The sequence below is a fragment of the Cucurbita moschata genome, unplaced genomic scaffold (genome assembly GCF_002738365.1).
Source record: "Cucurbita moschata cultivar Rifu unplaced genomic scaffold, Cmos_1.0 Cmo_Scf00015, whole genome shotgun sequence".
NCBI lineage: Eukaryota > Viridiplantae > Streptophyta > Magnoliopsida > Cucurbitales > Cucurbitaceae > Cucurbita > Cucurbita moschata.
In genome coordinates, this window is record NW_019268531.1 from 382,276 (window position 1) to 398,009 (window position 15,734).

The 15,734-nt window shown below is 36.9% G+C and overlaps 4 protein-coding genes across 7 annotated transcripts in view; 1 reads left to right on the forward strand and 3 right to left on the reverse strand.

Annotated features, from left to right (window-relative positions):
* LOC111453245 (E3 ubiquitin-protein ligase RKP) overlaps window positions 1–2,761 on the reverse strand; it is a 15,447-nt gene extending 12,686 nt beyond the window's left edge. For all 3 annotated transcript variants that reach the window (XM_023094271.1, XM_023094269.1, XM_023094270.1), the window contains exons 1-2: window positions 2,637–2,761; window positions 462–2,122 (exon numbers count right to left, since the gene is read on the reverse strand). In XM_023094271.1, the coding sequence (XP_022950039.1) occupies window positions 462–1,958 (1,497 nt within the window). In that variant the 5' untranslated portion in view covers window positions 1,959–2,122; window positions 2,637–2,761. The remainder of the gene's footprint in view (window positions 1–461; window positions 2,123–2,636) is intronic.
* Window positions 2,762–4,367: 1,606 nt separating this feature from the next.
* On the reverse strand, window positions 4,368–8,336 carry LOC111453848 (NEDD8-conjugating enzyme Ubc12-like). 2 transcript variants are annotated; one of them, XM_023095118.1, is made up of 6 exons: window positions 8,162–8,336; window positions 7,219–7,331; window positions 5,439–5,547; window positions 5,048–5,126; window positions 4,840–4,956; window positions 4,368–4,726 (listed from the first exon to the last, which is right to left on the reverse strand). In XM_023095118.1, exons 2-6 carry the CDS (start codon window positions 7,325–7,327, stop codon window positions 4,589–4,591), a joined length of 552 nt encoding a protein of 183 aa, XP_022950886.1. In that variant the 5' UTR covers window positions 7,328–7,331; window positions 8,162–8,336; the 3' UTR covers window positions 4,368–4,588. The 2 variants fall into 2 exon arrangements, with proteins under 2 accessions (XP_022950886.1, XP_022950887.1); XM_023095119.1 differs by lacking the exon at window positions 8,162–8,336 and adding an exon at window positions 8,094–8,117.
* Window positions 8,337–11,924: 3,588 nt separating this feature from the next.
* LOC111452996 (calcium uniporter protein 3, mitochondrial-like) lies at window positions 11,925–13,116 on the forward strand. The gene is made up of 2 exons (XM_023093905.1): window positions 11,925–12,519; window positions 12,596–13,116. Exons 1-2 carry the CDS (start codon window positions 12,007–12,009, stop codon window positions 13,016–13,018), a joined length of 936 nt encoding a protein of 311 aa, XP_022949673.1. The 5' UTR covers window positions 11,925–12,006; the 3' UTR covers window positions 13,019–13,116.
* Window positions 13,117–14,479: 1,363 nt separating this feature from the next.
* On the reverse strand, window positions 14,480–15,721 carry LOC111452998 (elongation of fatty acids protein 3-like). The gene is made up of 2 exons (XM_023093906.1): window positions 14,581–15,721; window positions 14,480–14,550 (listed from the first exon to the last, which is right to left on the reverse strand). Exon 1 carries the CDS (start codon window positions 15,531–15,533, stop codon window positions 14,640–14,642), a length of 894 nt encoding a protein of 297 aa, XP_022949674.1. The 5' UTR covers window positions 15,534–15,721; the 3' UTR covers window positions 14,480–14,550; window positions 14,581–14,639.
* Window positions 15,722–15,734: the final 13 nt, after the last annotated feature.

Genomic DNA, 15,734 nt, shown 5'->3' on the forward strand with positions numbered 1-15,734 from the left:
AAAAAAAAAAAAAAAAAAAAAAAAAAAAAAAAAAAAAAAAAAAAAAAAAAAAAAAAAAAAAAAACTAAAGAAAATACAAAGCTCTGAAAAAATTAGCACTCTTGGCAAAGGCCAAATCAAGCATACAGACAAAGACCCTTGAAAAGAAAAATCGTGAACCAACAAAGATATTTTATTGATAATATTTCCACCCATGAGTTTAACTATAATTAAATTATCAAGTAGTTCATATCTTAATTAATACTTCAGAAAGGGATTTCCCAAGGATGTCCATCTTTCCTCGGTAGTAATTAAAACTTTTGGTTCTCGTGTATGAGTACAACAAGCATACTTTGGTTGACTTTTTCCCCCCATGAACAACAATATCAATTACACAGGACACATCAACTCAATGGATGCCAATAAATACTAACCATACAAATTCTTAAGGCCACAAAAAAAAGGTGGAATTGAACAAGTACCTGATTGATTGCTTCAGATAGAACTGTTGTAGTTAAATCCATGCTACTTTCATGAGACACATCCTCACGTGAACCAGGCCACCAAACCGAGGGCATCATATACTCAAGATCCTGCTTATTTGGATTCTTCCGTGATAAAAAACCTTCGAAGAGGAATTCAAAATCAACCGACTTCCACCAAAGAACCATTAATTCTTCTCGTCTGAAGATGTGACAAGCCAATGCAAGATAGGAATATGATCCAGAATATGGGCACTCAGTTAAAACTAGCGGTGATGTCTTACAGCTGCATGAAAGGGCGTTAATTAAATGCTCAAATAATGCAAGGGAGCCTTGACATCTTAGGAGGACATCAATAATTCTATCTAAGCTTGAGTGATTGTGTGGTGGCTGTGGTCCAAACACTTCCATCATGAACGAAAAAAAAGGACCCCATCCAATATACTCAATACAATCTGCATCGGCTTCAAGTGCAGAGAAGAATTCGTCACAAATTCCAATAGAGACAGGATGAAATAGTTCTTCAACTGAAACAAACCTTTTTAGTCTCCTCAATTTCTCAACAGAGTTAATCTCAAGGCATTCTATACGTTTCTCTTCCAATATCTTCAACAAGCATTTCAGCATATGGGAAGCAAAACTGTTTACCGATGGGGGTGCTTGAAGGGGGAAGTAGCCATCAATAGGGTATTTAAAGGGGCGAGCGCCAAAATTTATTTCGCATCTCTCTCCTTGAGATAGAGATATTGCTGGAAAATATCCAATACCAGGACCCATTTTGCGGATCCCAGAAAATGCCACCCCAAGTGAGATGCCATTCCTATAGAACGAGATTTCATTTCTATCCAAATCAATACAACATCCAATGACATCACCAACAACCCAAGACTGACCATACCTCTCAGCTTCCTTATTCCATTTGCGAACTCTTCTCCCATCAAAAGCATAGGAATCATCTGCGTCACCAACACCCTCGTGGTCAGTGAAAGGGCAAGCAAGAGTTGCCCATCCAAGCTGTTGTATGCCTGAAGTTTCTAAAATAACTTCGTACATCCATTTTCCACTCCAGACACAAGCATTAGCCCTAGCACTGCTGAACATCGAAAAACTTTCTACAAGTGATGGCGGCTTAACTATCCTAATATCACCACAGATGCTAACTTTCTCGATACAGACTACATTGGATCCCAAGCCATTATCAACAATACATATGCCATTTCCCACGCCAGAGGAAGCAATTGGATGAGCAAGTTCGGAGAATCTATTCTTTATGATAGAACGAATAAAAGCCGTATCAATTGGACTAGTCACAGAATCAATGGATTTGTTGGGGAGACCAAATACATATTCAAGAGTCCGCTCCACAGATTGATGATTGAATTCATCACAATAAGAAAAACACCGGCCTTTTGATGAACTCCCTCTGTTATCATTATCATTTAAAATAACAGCCAATCCAGAAGAAATCCCACCAATCCTTGGACTGTCTTCTGCCATATGCTAGTAGAAAAGCTAGATATTCCAATTCCAGACAGAGACGGGAAATGATGATGAAAAAATCACAAATCAGGATACGGATCCGGGGCAGCCTAGTAGGCTTCCAAATATATTAACCCATTCCAACTAACCCAAAATTCTGAAAGACAGGCATGGCCGCGACCCTGAAGTATTTAACTAAATTAATTTTTTGAAAAAAAAAATACAATTTCAACACCAAGCATCAAGGGTAGAATTCCGCATCTCGATTCATGAAAAGGCAAATATCAAATATTGAACAAGTGATCCCTGAAACTACCACTTACGAAGCTACAGTTTACACATAAATATCCCAAATACAAGCACACAAAATGCAATTCTGTGTAACATCTCTTTATCCATCCAAGATTTGGACGACATCAAAATAACTGAAACTAAAGAGAAAGAACCGCAAACTCGAAAAGACTACTTTAGAAGCTTTGAAAGTGCCCATTTCTGCGTAACCGGAATCACGATGTGGCAGAATTTATTGCCATCATGTCTGCCAAACCGCGATATAATTGCCAGCAAAAAAGAGCATACCGCTACGACACAAATTTCAAGAAAAACGAAACGCAAGCAAGCTATTACAAGTCCAACTTACAAAATCAAAACACGCAAGAAGTTGGGGAAAACAGAAACGAAGAAAGGGAAACTTACAGGTTATGAGATTTCAGTTATTTGCGGTATCGTGCAACAGTGTAGGCGGCGGAGACATGGCAGAAGGGGCAAAGTAGTTGAAGTGGAAATTTGATTGGACCGAGAGAGAGACGCAGAGAGAGAGAGAGAGAGAGAGAGAGAGAGAGAGAGAGATTTTGCGAAGAAATTGTGCCAAAAAGTCAGGGAGGAGAGGGAACCACACAGACAAACCAAAGCAGCTGCCTCGAACCAGAGAACGCCGACTCGGAACCCTAATATGGGAAAAAATGATGACACGTGTCAATATGTGCCTCATGATGACGTGGCCAGTACAGCAAAATCACGCGCGAATTCACTCACGGTCACGGTCACGGGCGCTATCGTACTGTGTGCCTCCGTCGACATCTTCTAACCCGAACCTTCGCTTGCCGTTAAAATCGCTCGCAACCTAAATCCGGACCTGAATATGGACAATTGTATACGTGGCTCAACTGCATTGGTGGAAACGACTCCTTAATAAATTTTGTTCTTTTATTAAGAAAAGCAAAGCAGTTTTTTTTTATCCTTCAACTCAACTAATTAATTTTTTTCATTTTTAAAAAAGAAATAATATATTTTATCAATTTTCAAATTTGGACAAAATGCACTACACTACGCTATGTTAAGCAAGAAGTGGAAATAATTTAGAAAAATTATCTAAAATAAATTAATAAATTACTACGAATTTAATACTTTTCAAAGAAATATTACTAAAATCATTTTTGCTAAGAATTTGTTGCATGTAACGCCGCAGAGATGGGGGAGGGGCAGAATGAGCGCCACGTGTATGGAACATTCAGAAGCCTCAATTTTGGGCCCCTACGTGACATGTTGTGAGCACGCGTATTTTGATTTTTTTTTTTTAATACCATTTTCAACCACAACAAAAAAAGGAAGTCAACGCAATTTTTCAGTAAAATTTATAAATGAAATACACGGTGAAAATGATGTATCGGGTACTCTTGCCATTTCTAAAAAAAAAAAAAAAAAAAAAAATTATTAAATAGATTTGTTTAATAATTTAACTGTTATTGTGGTAGTCAATTCTTTTTCTTATAATAATAATAAATAATTTTTGGAAAAGGACTATTAATATCTTTGTACTCTGTCCTGAAATGAAAATAACTTTTGGAATATTAATAATGGAATCTGTATGTGCATGTCGTCCATGTGCTGTGTTTGTCCATATTCATAAACCAACCTAATGAACTTTAAATGAAGATCCCACACCCTGGATTTTGATATTAGAATAAGAAATGAGCATCTTACAGCATCCTTTTCAACATCATCTACCCTTCCCCGCCTCCTATCAACCCATATCCACATAAAGTGGCTAGGTTGATAGCAGGGATAAGTACGAAAAAACACATTGCATAACCATCCCTGTAAACCGCCTTTTATTCTTTCTTGATCTATGAATCACTTTAAGAAAAAATTAATCTTTTGACTAAAAGTGTGACTGTTAGGTCTGGATAAGCTAAGCTGGAGACCATTCTTTTCACTAACTCACCCTTCTATCAGCCTTTCCAACTTCTAAATTGGTGGCTGGGGATTCAAATTCTAATGAATACAAAATCAAATGGAAAATCATTTACCTAATCATTCCCCACTCCACATATGTTCATTTCTAAAACTCTAGAAAAAAAGGCCACAAGTAGGCTGAGGAGGAATAGGGGATGGGACAAAATTTGGAAGTTATCTACAAAACCAATCTTAAGAGACTAGCCTGCCCCAGCCTTGGCTGGAAGGCTTCCATCCAAAATATTGCGGAAAATATAACCATGTTAACACTAACAATAAGAAATGTTACACATTAACATCACTAAGTCCATTGGGTAGGTGATATCTCTAAACGAGCACTTGATGTACCAAGAGACGAAAGCTAGCTACATACAGCGCAGGAAAAGATGAACGGGAAGGATGAAGAGTGTGTGTTACATACAACGTGAGAAAAAGGTCTGCCCCACGTAACCCCCAGCCATAGCCCTTCTCACATTGGATTCAAACAACTTGGGATTGTCCCTTAAAACTGCAGCAGCATCGTGATTCAGTGGGTCCTCATCATTTGGTTCCTGGTACAAATATTTGAAAAAAAAAAAAAAAAAAAAAAACAGGGTAAGAAGACAACTCATGATGTTAAAAATTCACTAAACTGCAGCCTTCTACAAATCTTTCTAATCTATACCGTGAACAGATGGTAGAGTCCATAAATAACAGTGTTAATATTGAGAACAGGCTTCCAATCCTCCCGCAATATGTTGAGGCACACATTTCCTTCCAAGTCAATGTTTGGATGGTAAACCTGCATAAAGTGTAAATAATTACCATACGAAGAAAATTTCCTCTGTACTCGAGGGATCAAATTCTATGGGTAAGGAGCCATCCAGGTTTACCTTTGTCTTGCATTTGACTTTAGGTGCTTCATGCGGATAGATGGGGGAAACTGTAAAGGAGAAAAAAAATGTGCCTCCTCTGTAATTCAGAGAAAAGCAAGCAATTAGGAAAATTAGTAGGCACAACATTAAGAATATTATTAGGAAGGCAGGAATGCATATTTGGAGTTAGTTAGTGGAAGGCATAAAAGGATGGAGTAAGAGAATTTGGGATGAACATTTTTCTAGAATTAGTTTGTGGGAGAGAACATGGCTCCTGAACTTTTCAGAAACTTGCAATTTTCTTTCTATATATCAAGAAAAAAAGAGGAAAGCACTCCACTAGCAGGCAACAGTTTAAACTAAAGATTGCTCGAGTATGGATCTCAGAGAAAATAGAATGAATTCTTACAAATAATATCCCTCATCAGGTCGTATTGACACCTCAAAGTTCATGAGGTCATCCTTGCCATTGGGAAAGGTTATGTTACATGATTTCGGTAGATTCAGCTCACTAATATCTGCAACAGATTAGGTACCAACAGTAACTAACTAACAAGGTTTCGATATCTCAAATTAGCAGAGACACATAAGTTGACTATCAACTCCAACTGAATAAACAGACTTCAGGGCAATATGCTGGAGTATGACTCGTATCAAATGCAATTGGAGAAACCATCTAAATAAAGAATCGCATGTAAATGACAAAAAGGACGTGAAATTTGGATCTCACTCTCAACCAATAAGTCATATGATATATAAGAAGCGGAAAAAATAAAAAGAAAAATACAAATAGGCCACTCCAGGGCTTCTAGTGTATGTTTTCTTTCAGCTATTGACAGACGGAGGTTATTTAGTGCACTAATGACCCCATCATTACTGAATCTGATAAGACAACATCATATAAACGATAACAAACTTTATTAACATCTAAGAAACAGATAATATCTTAGGATGGAACACTTCTTTTCATAACACAAGCAAAATTTCAGTCCTGCTTAAGTCAACCAATTTAATAACAGTCACTCAATAGAATTGTGACTGTTTGAAAGTTTCAAAATGGCTCATTTAGAGGAAAAAATCAAAATTCACTTCTAATGACCACCAACTTTTACTTAATGGAAAGGTCGTTTTGTTTTTTCACTCCCATACCATCACACATCAAGAAAAGGTATTAATTCTTTGCATTGGCATGCCCCATGCATCTGAAAAGTTTACACAAGTAACTCCCCACTAGGACAACCTCTCATTTATTTTTCTCCCAGTGTTACGAACATAAAGAACCATTGCAGGTTCACTATCACTTCCAACCAGGCAGGCTTCCACATAATTGCCTTTTTCTAGGATCTCATAAAAGTGGTCTAGCAGAAAGTGGAAAAAATGCGACTATGAGCCGCCAAAAGGACAAGCACTCAATTCCCTAGTGAATAACCAGATATCTTCGACTAAATCTCTTTCAAAATTACCAATGAAAATATTTTGTCTAAATGAAAAAATTGAAAGAAATAATCATTGGAAGTAAGCCTAGGAGCATAATACATGAAAATTCTTGTGCACTCAAACATTCCTGTTAACTGCTCGCTACGGCAAGCAAATTACAAAAAGTTTGTAAAATACAGACCGGCTATCCATCTTTATATAAACTCAGGATACTCGTGCATCTTAGAACAACGTCAAATAATCATACACTATTGTACATGCATGGGACACATTGGGGAAAATGGCATTTGAATATAAGACTTCCAGTTTGAACAAGAAATCTAAAGCCACTTAATAAAAAAATAAGGTCTTCAGAAATATGCTAAAGTTCGCAATATATTATCCTATTTAACATCAAATAATGACCATCCATCTCTACATAAACTCAGGACACTCATGCATCGTATAACAACATCAAACAGTAATACACTATCATAAGTGCATGGGACACATATGGTATTTGAATATAAGACTTCTTATTCGTACATGAAGTCTAAAGCCACTTAATCAGAAAAGAATATGCTAAAGTTTGTAATATATTATACAATTTAACTGGCGTGACAACGTACAATACACAAAAAAGAATCTTCAAATGTACTACACAAAATCTATTATTGATGCATGGAACCAACTTGAACTAATTTCAAACACATTCACCTCGTTGCTTCTCATTTAAATATAAAGAACCAGATAAACTTTCTAAATTGCCAAACCTTTGTGAAGACGTAATTCCCCAGCACTTTGCTTCTTTGTAGGTATCCCATTAATAGCATTTTCAGCAAGTTCTCTCTGCTTCTCCTTGACTTTAAATAGCTTAATCATATTCCTGCAGCAGAATATGCAATTACACCCCATACATATGTTATATTCTCTCAGAAACCAACTTCTGTTAACGAGAACGAAACAACACAAAGATGCCACGAGCAAACAAGGTCAAACCACCCAAGAATAAGACGCTCTCCAGACCTCCTTCAAAAACCATCCTCCATGTGTTGAAAACCCCTTCCGATCCTCTCTAATAAAAAAAAGTTTCACAACACAATCGAGAGAGAGGCCTGTGAAGGCGATCTGCATCTCCCACGAAGAGTGGATGCAACCTCTTCAAGCACACGGCATCAGTCGTGGACTCCTGACTAAGAGATCTCAGACAATCCCAAATCCCAATTGCCTACAAGATCTCAAACTAAATCTACATGGCAATCAAATAAGGCAAAGAATGAGGTTCCGAACCTCCAAAACCTCTCTACAAAGAACACACCACTTAGAATCGAGGCTACCAACGAAAACCTCCAGACCGAATCAACAAACAAAACATTCGCATCGAAACTGATAATATTATGCACAATCCCAACACCAAAAACTGTCCAAAACAAATAAGCATAATCAAATCTCGATTTAGAAAACGAAAAACAACAAAAGTTCAAACCGGAGACTCCACAATGACAATGCGATCCCGCGAGTAATCAAATAAGAATTACGTTTCTAATTAACATCGAGCCACCCACAGCCTATATTGCAAATACGCAATAGAAAACGAACCCAAAATTGAATAAACAAAGAAGGCGATATAAACAACACAAGAAAGAACCTGGGGAGGAAGAAATTGCAAGAAACCCGAAATCGAGAGGGGAAAAAGGGGGATCTAAAGAAGCAAACCTGTGAGGTGATAGCAATATAGAGGAGAGGGAATTTAGGTCTGAGTTGCAGACGCGGGAAAGAAGTAGGAGAGGAAGAAGGAGCGATTTGGCGAGCGTGGCTGAGCCCTACGGTCAACAAATAAATACCGCCTTCGATTGGACTGTCACACAATCCCCGAATTTTTCTTCTGCTTTTTTGTTACGCTGATTTTCCGTTTTTCAATATTATATTATCCTTCTTCTTTTTTTAATGCAATAATTGAGCTAATTTAAGGTTTTTTTTTTAATTCCCTTAAATTATCGTCATTATTTGGTTAAATTATTATTTAGATATTTATTGTTAAATTTATTAAACAAAATTTCCATAAATTTATATTTATGGAAATTTTTTTAAAAGTTAATTATTAATTTTGGTGAATAAAATTTATTTTTCTTTTAGCTCAATAATTAAAATTTATTTGGTTGAATTTTAATCATGCCTGTAAGCTTGTGATTGGACAATGCAATTAACGGCTCCTTCTCTCTCCTCAATTTCTCTGCAAATTCCTTCGACTTTTCGATTCCAATTAATTTCGGGTACCAAAACACGTAGTCTCTCCGGCGACACGTCCGCCACCGTCTCTGTCGCCAAGTGCTTGAAGGTCGGACTCGTCCCCACCAATGAGGTCGCATGCGGCGAGACCGAGCACCGGCCGGAGCCGCTTTCCGCCGGCGAGAAGAGAATAACGCATGGGCTCGCTAATCCGAGTGGGTCACACAGCGAAACGGCGTCGTTCCGCTTAATTGACAAAATTAGCCTTCTGCACCGTGTAATCTCTGAAATGGAAGGAGGCTTTTTGGTCAGTTTGTTCAACTTGCGGCTGGAGATCAGTAATTTTCAAAATTATATTAACTAATACAAATACTAAAAAAATAAAAAAATAAAAAATAAAAAAGAATTATATATCTAAGTTTAAAAAATATATATATATATATTATTAATTTGAAAAATAAAGTTGACTGAATTACACAAACATCAAAAACACATAAATGAATTTTAATAATACACAAACGATTTTTTAATCTATTATTGACAGCACGTGACACTATTCAAACATTTTTTGACAGGCATTTATGAAGCAAGAAACACGTGGTATATTACTTGTCCTACACTTCTTCCATTGAATTTTAAATTATATAAATTCTGTAAATTGTATTAATCAAAATTACCCACAAAATAATCACATCTAATAAAATTTATATTTAATAGCTTAATCGATAATTTTGCTACCCCATTTCAATTCACGTCATAATTATTAACCTACATAATTTTAAAAGACCAATTTCGTAATTTGATAAGTTAATAAATTAATAATAATATAAGAAACAGAAACCCCTTTTGACATTTATTTAGTGTCGGCACCGGCGGTCTGTCCAAAAGGATAGGGATACGAAGGGAGAGTGGTATATATGTGGCGACACGTTTGCGTCAACTCAACCAACTCCCCCATGCGTTGAATTTCTTTTATTTTATTTATTTTTTATATTAATTGTATTTAATGGTTTGTTGACCATTTTAAAGCCTATCTGTGAAATCCCTTCCTTTTGGGGGGGCCGAAAATTTGGAAATAAAATTTGATTTATTTTTAAAATATATTATCTTTGAAATAAGCTCCAAACTCGCGGAAAATCAGAGAAACGTGACGAGAAATTGGAATTTATAAAGGAGAAAGTGGGAATAAAAGAGATAATATTATTAATAATAATATATTTTTGTTTGTGAGTCAGGTGATATGAATTTAGGATAATGACGCATCTATAGCCAATTAGATTACACGTGTAAAGCGCGTCCAATTAGAAACGAAATAACCACTATGCTTCATATACCTGACTTGCACCCGAACGAACAAATGCCTTTTTTTTTTTTTTTTTTTTGNCAATTAATTTCGGGTACCAAAACACGTAGTCTCTCCGGCGACACGTCCGCCACCGTCTCTGTCGCCAAGTGCTTGAAGGTCGGACTCGTCCCCACCAATGAGGTCGCATGCGGCGAGACCGAGCACCGGCCGGAGCCGCTTTCCGCCGGCGAGAAGAGAATAACGCATGGGCTCGCTAATCCGAGTGGGTCACACAGCGAAACGGCGTCGTTCCGCTTAATTGACAAAATTAGCCTTCTGCACCGTGTAATCTCTGAAATGGAAGGAGGCTTTTTGGTCAGTTTGTTCAACTTGCGGCTGGAGATCAGTAATTTTCAAAATTATATTAACTAATACAAATACTAAAAAAATAAAAAAATAAAAAATAAAAAAGAATTATATATCTAAGTTTAAAAAATATATATATATATATTATTAATTTGAAAAATAAAGTTGACTGAATTACACAAACATCAAAAACACATAAATGAATTTTAATAATACACAAACGATTTTTTAATCTATTATTGACAGCACGTGACACTAACACATAAATGAATTTTAATAATACACAAACGATTTTTTAATCTATTATTGACAGCACGTGACACTATTCAAACATTTTTTGACAGGCATTTATGAAGCAAGAAACACGTGGTATATTACTTGTCCTACACTTCTTCCATTGAATTTTAAATTATATAAATTCTGTAAATTGTATTAATCAAAATTACCCACAAAATAATCACATCTAATAAAATTTATATTTAATAGCTTAATCGATAATTTTGCTACCCCATTTCAATTCACGTCATAATTATTAACCTACATAATTTTAAAAGACCAATTTCGTAATTTGATAAGTTAATAAATTAATAATAATATAAGAAACAGAAACCCCTTTTGACATTTATTTAGTGTCGGCACCGGCGGTCTGTCCAAAAGGATAGGGATACGAAGGGAGAGTGGTATATATGTGGCGACACGTTTGCGTCAACTCAACCAACTCCCCCATGCGTTGAATTTCTTTTATTTTATTTATTTTTTATATTAATTGTATTTAATGGTTTGTTGACCATTTTAAAGCCTATCTGTGAAATCCCTTCCTTTTGGGGGGGCCGAAAATTTGGAAATAAAATTTGATTTATTTTTAAAATATATTATCTTTGAAATAAGCTCCAAACTCGCGGAAAATCAGAGAAACGTGACGAGAAATTGGAATTTATAAAGGAGAAAGTGGGAATAAAAGAGATAATATTATTAATAATAATATATTTTTGTTTGTGAGTCAGGTGATATGAATTTAGGATAATGACGCATCTATAGCCAATTAGATTACACGTGTAAAGCGCGTCCAATTAGAAACGAAATAACCACTATGCTTCATATACCTGACTTGCACCCGAACGAACAAATGCCTTTTTTTTTTTTTTTTTTGGCTTATCCTTATCTTAATCTTCAAGCCTATAATTTATATTATTATTTTAAAAAAAATTAAATGTTTAAATTTTAGGATAAAAAAGAATAAAGGAATATTTGAAACGAGATAAATATTTTTTTCTTTTAAAAAAAATATTATTTTTGGATAATCACGTCGTGTGGATCAAATTTATGACTACCTTTGATTGTATTAAGTAAAAATATAAATATTTGGATTATGAAAAAGTTAATTATTTATTTAATTTGAAATTAGATAAAATATCGATTTTGGGGAGATTAGATCCACCGGCTGCCGCGTACGTGATTTTGATTGTCGGTGAAAAGTGAAAAAAAATCAAAATCTCGCGTTTTAATCCAATTGATTATGATAATTATGAAAATAAATAAAACGCGGCGTCCGGTTGCCGGTGAAGGTGCGGGACGGCTATATATATATAAAGGAAGGGAACGGGAAACTCCAAGTTCATTGCGTGCTCCTGCCTATTGGCTTCTGCCACTCTCCAATTAAAATTCGTTTTTGATTCTGTTAATGGCGTCCACGAAAACCCTAGCGCGCCGCCTCTTCAACGCCTCCAATCGGCTATTCTTTAACACTTCCGCCAATAAACTCCCACTCGATCCCGGAGATCAAGGAATATTCCGGCGATTCCTTCATCAGAGGCCCAATTTTCCCCCTCCCTCCACATTCACCCGATCGCTTCCCTCATTGCCGATTGGATTCGGGAATGCGATGGAGCAGCTTGTTTCTCGCGATAGGATTCTTCTAGATGGATTGAAGCCGCCGGCGCCGGCGCCGGGTGAATTGGATGGACTCACGGTGGAGGAGACGAGGAAGTTGGTGAGATTGGCGGAGGTGGTTAGAATGAAGAGGAAATTGAAGGAGATTCCGACGGGCCGGATTACGTATCGGGAATTTGTTCGAATTTGTGGCGAAGATAATTCAGATGGAGATGAAGATTATGGCGTTGAATTGGCCAAGAGGCTTGATGAGTCCGGTGCCGTTATCATACTCGGAAACGTGGTCTTTCTCCATCCCGAACAGGTATGTCAAAAATACTCTTACCGTTAGTTTAAAAAAAGAAACTTTGACAAACCCCTTTTGACTTTTTTGTTTCCAGATAGCAAAATCAATCGGTTGCTTGATTCCCACGCTAGGAATGAACAGCGAAGACCCAATAAGTAAGAAGGAGCTAGAAGAATTGGAGAAAGAGAAGGCGATGATCGACGGGAAAGCCGGGCGCCAAGTCCGCCGCGAGCTGCGGTGGGGGCTAGGGTTTCTGGTGGCTCAAACGGCAGCGCTGATGAGGCTGACATTTTGGGAACTGAGTTGGGACGTGATGGAACCCATATGCTACTTCATAACGTCCACATATTTCATGGGTGGGTACGCCTTCTTTTTGACCACTTCCAAAGAGCCTTCTTTTGAAGGGCTCTACCAAAGCCGCTTCGTCGCCAAGCAGAAGAATCTGATGAAGCTCCACAATTTTGATGTCCATAAATACAATCGCCTCCGTAGTGATTCAAATCCTCAAATTGCATAAAGGGTATACAGAAGATGAGCATTTTTGTCACTTTTCACATGAGTTCCACCCATTCTTAAATGTAAAAATACATACTTTTAAGTCTTAATCCTCTCTAATCTTACTATATATATATATATATATATATATATATATATATATATATATATATATATATATATTTAGTAGAAAAGTATTGTGATCGAAGTATTTTAGAACAAGTGTTTTCTAAGTGTTTCACCTTGTTCCGGTAATTCGATTGATAGTCAAAACATGTCGTAATGATGCGATTAACAATGATGTATCGTAAGGATAGTGTTTGGCTAGAGGCTAACAAATAATAAGAGGCCAAATTTGGCCATAACTCAACTAGTAAAGTATATGTTGTTGATAAAAATATAGAATCCTACCTTTTCCGATAAGTTCCATTCCAATGTATGCAATCTAGAACATCGATCATCGCCTAAAGTAACGAAGGTTAATAATAGGTTGATAGGATAAATATATATATATATATATATATATTTTTAAGTAACTCAAACAACACAATTCAACTATATAAAATAAAAATATTTCTTAAGGTTGGATGTGTTGGATGATGAAAGTCCCACTGCTAGTTTAGGGAATGATCATGGGATTATAATCAAGAGATACTCTCTCCTGTGAGGCCTTCTAAGGAAGCCCAAATCAAAATCATGAGAGCTTATGCTCAAAGTGGACAATATCATACCATTGTGGAGAGTTGTGTTCGTCTAATATTGTATCAAAGCCGTCGTTGTCGAACAAAGGACTCCAAAAGAAAAGAAATTAAGCCTTCTCAAAGGCACAGTAAAAAATGACTAATATTCTCTCCATTGGTGCTAGGCTTTTGGGAAAGCCTAAAGCAGAACTATGAGAGTAAAGACATGAGAGTTAGTGGACAATATCGTACCATCGTGGAGAGTCGTGTTCGTCCAACACTCTTAATAATTAACTTTTATGATAAATACAAAATTATGAAAAATGAATTAAAAAAAACAATTTAATAGGTACACAAAAGTGGTCATTCAACTTACCTCCTCATCGTCACCCATGACATATTTTTATTCAAATAACTTTTAATTTCTTTTGATTTTTACTTTTTTAAAAGATGAAATATTTTGTTATTTCCATTTAAATTGTTTTTGACTTTTTTCCCTACCTAACACCATTTGTTTTAATAGATTTGGGGATTTTATTTTTAAGGAAACCTCCACTATTAAATATTTAAATTAATAATATGTATTAAAATTATAAACATATTAAATGCTTTGATAATTCATGCATTAAAATTTGTTTAATATTCAAATTCTAAATGAAAGGGAAGAAATCTTTTGTTATGGAAAAAGGATTTTACTGTGATGAATTATAAATATTAATTATATTTATTACCTAATTACCATTCAAAATTCTACTTGCTTTTTTTTAATCCTATGTTAATATTACCTCTTCACAAAACCAAAATTCCACCAAAATCAAGATTATTGAGTAAATTATTTCCTCACACTCTCCAATACATGAATTTCAATTTCAATTTCAGTTTCAATTTCAATTTCAATTTCAATTTCACTACCTTCCCATCTGATTCCACCGATTCCTTTTCAAAATTCGAAACGGAAACCGATCAATGATTCTTCTCTTTCAATTGAATCTCTAAATTCCCCGAAGAACAGGGGTGGTGTTTGATGATCTTCACTGATTCCTGCGACTTACCGAGATGAATTTTGAGATAGAAGTTCAAGAAAAGCAGCAAAATGGCGCCGTTGAGCACAGAATTGAAAACCCAAGCCCCAATTCCGTTGCACCCACCTTTCATGAAGTGCAGCATCAACACCCCCACATGGCAGGCTAAATTGCAACCCAACAGAACGAATTGACAGTTTACCACGAAAGGGAAACACGCCCTTCGTAATCCAATGGCCGTCCAGAATCTATACCCGTAAACCACCGCGTACACGAGCGAGGTCGAGAGGATAGCCAAAACCTGAAACGACTGAGAAAATTCGAGCCAGAGAAACGACATAAACGTCGAAATCGAGTGGTTGAAGAGCTGGAAGAAGGACAGTCTCCGATGGCCAAAAATGGTGAAAATTGTACGGAACATATGGAAGAATCGGGATAAGTAGTAGATGTACGACCAGAAGAACACCCGCCCAGACGGCCGAGTGCCTAAGGGGAAACAGAGGAGCCACTGGAAGGGGGTTTTCGATCGCCGCCAGAACCATCGGGTGTCGCGGATCTCGGCGACGGAGGAGAGGAGGATGCCGGCGGAGATGAGGGTGGAGATTAGGGCCATGGAGAGGCAATGAATGGCTGGAATGGGGCCGAGCGGGACAGTGCGGTCGGGGCTAAGGAGGAGGCTGAGGAAGAGGTGGACGACGATGGCGAAGGCGAGGTAAAAGGCTATGGAAGAGAAAAGGAACGACCAAGTGGAACCCCATGAATGAGTGTGGCTCCATCGGAATCCGACGATGGAGGGGTGCTCCGACAGCCAGTAGACCAAGTCGTGGATCAACATGATACCGGCCTGAATCGCCGTCGACGTTGAGAGGAAACGATCAGACGGCGGAGGGCGGGAATTACGTCCAAGTCATGGAAAAGCCATAGAATGGCGAAATCGGAGCAAAATTGGAGAAGGGGGAACGGTAATTTGTGGACGATGTAGAAAATTTGGGCTGTTTTTTAGGGGAAATAGACTTTTTTTTTTTTTTTTTTTTTA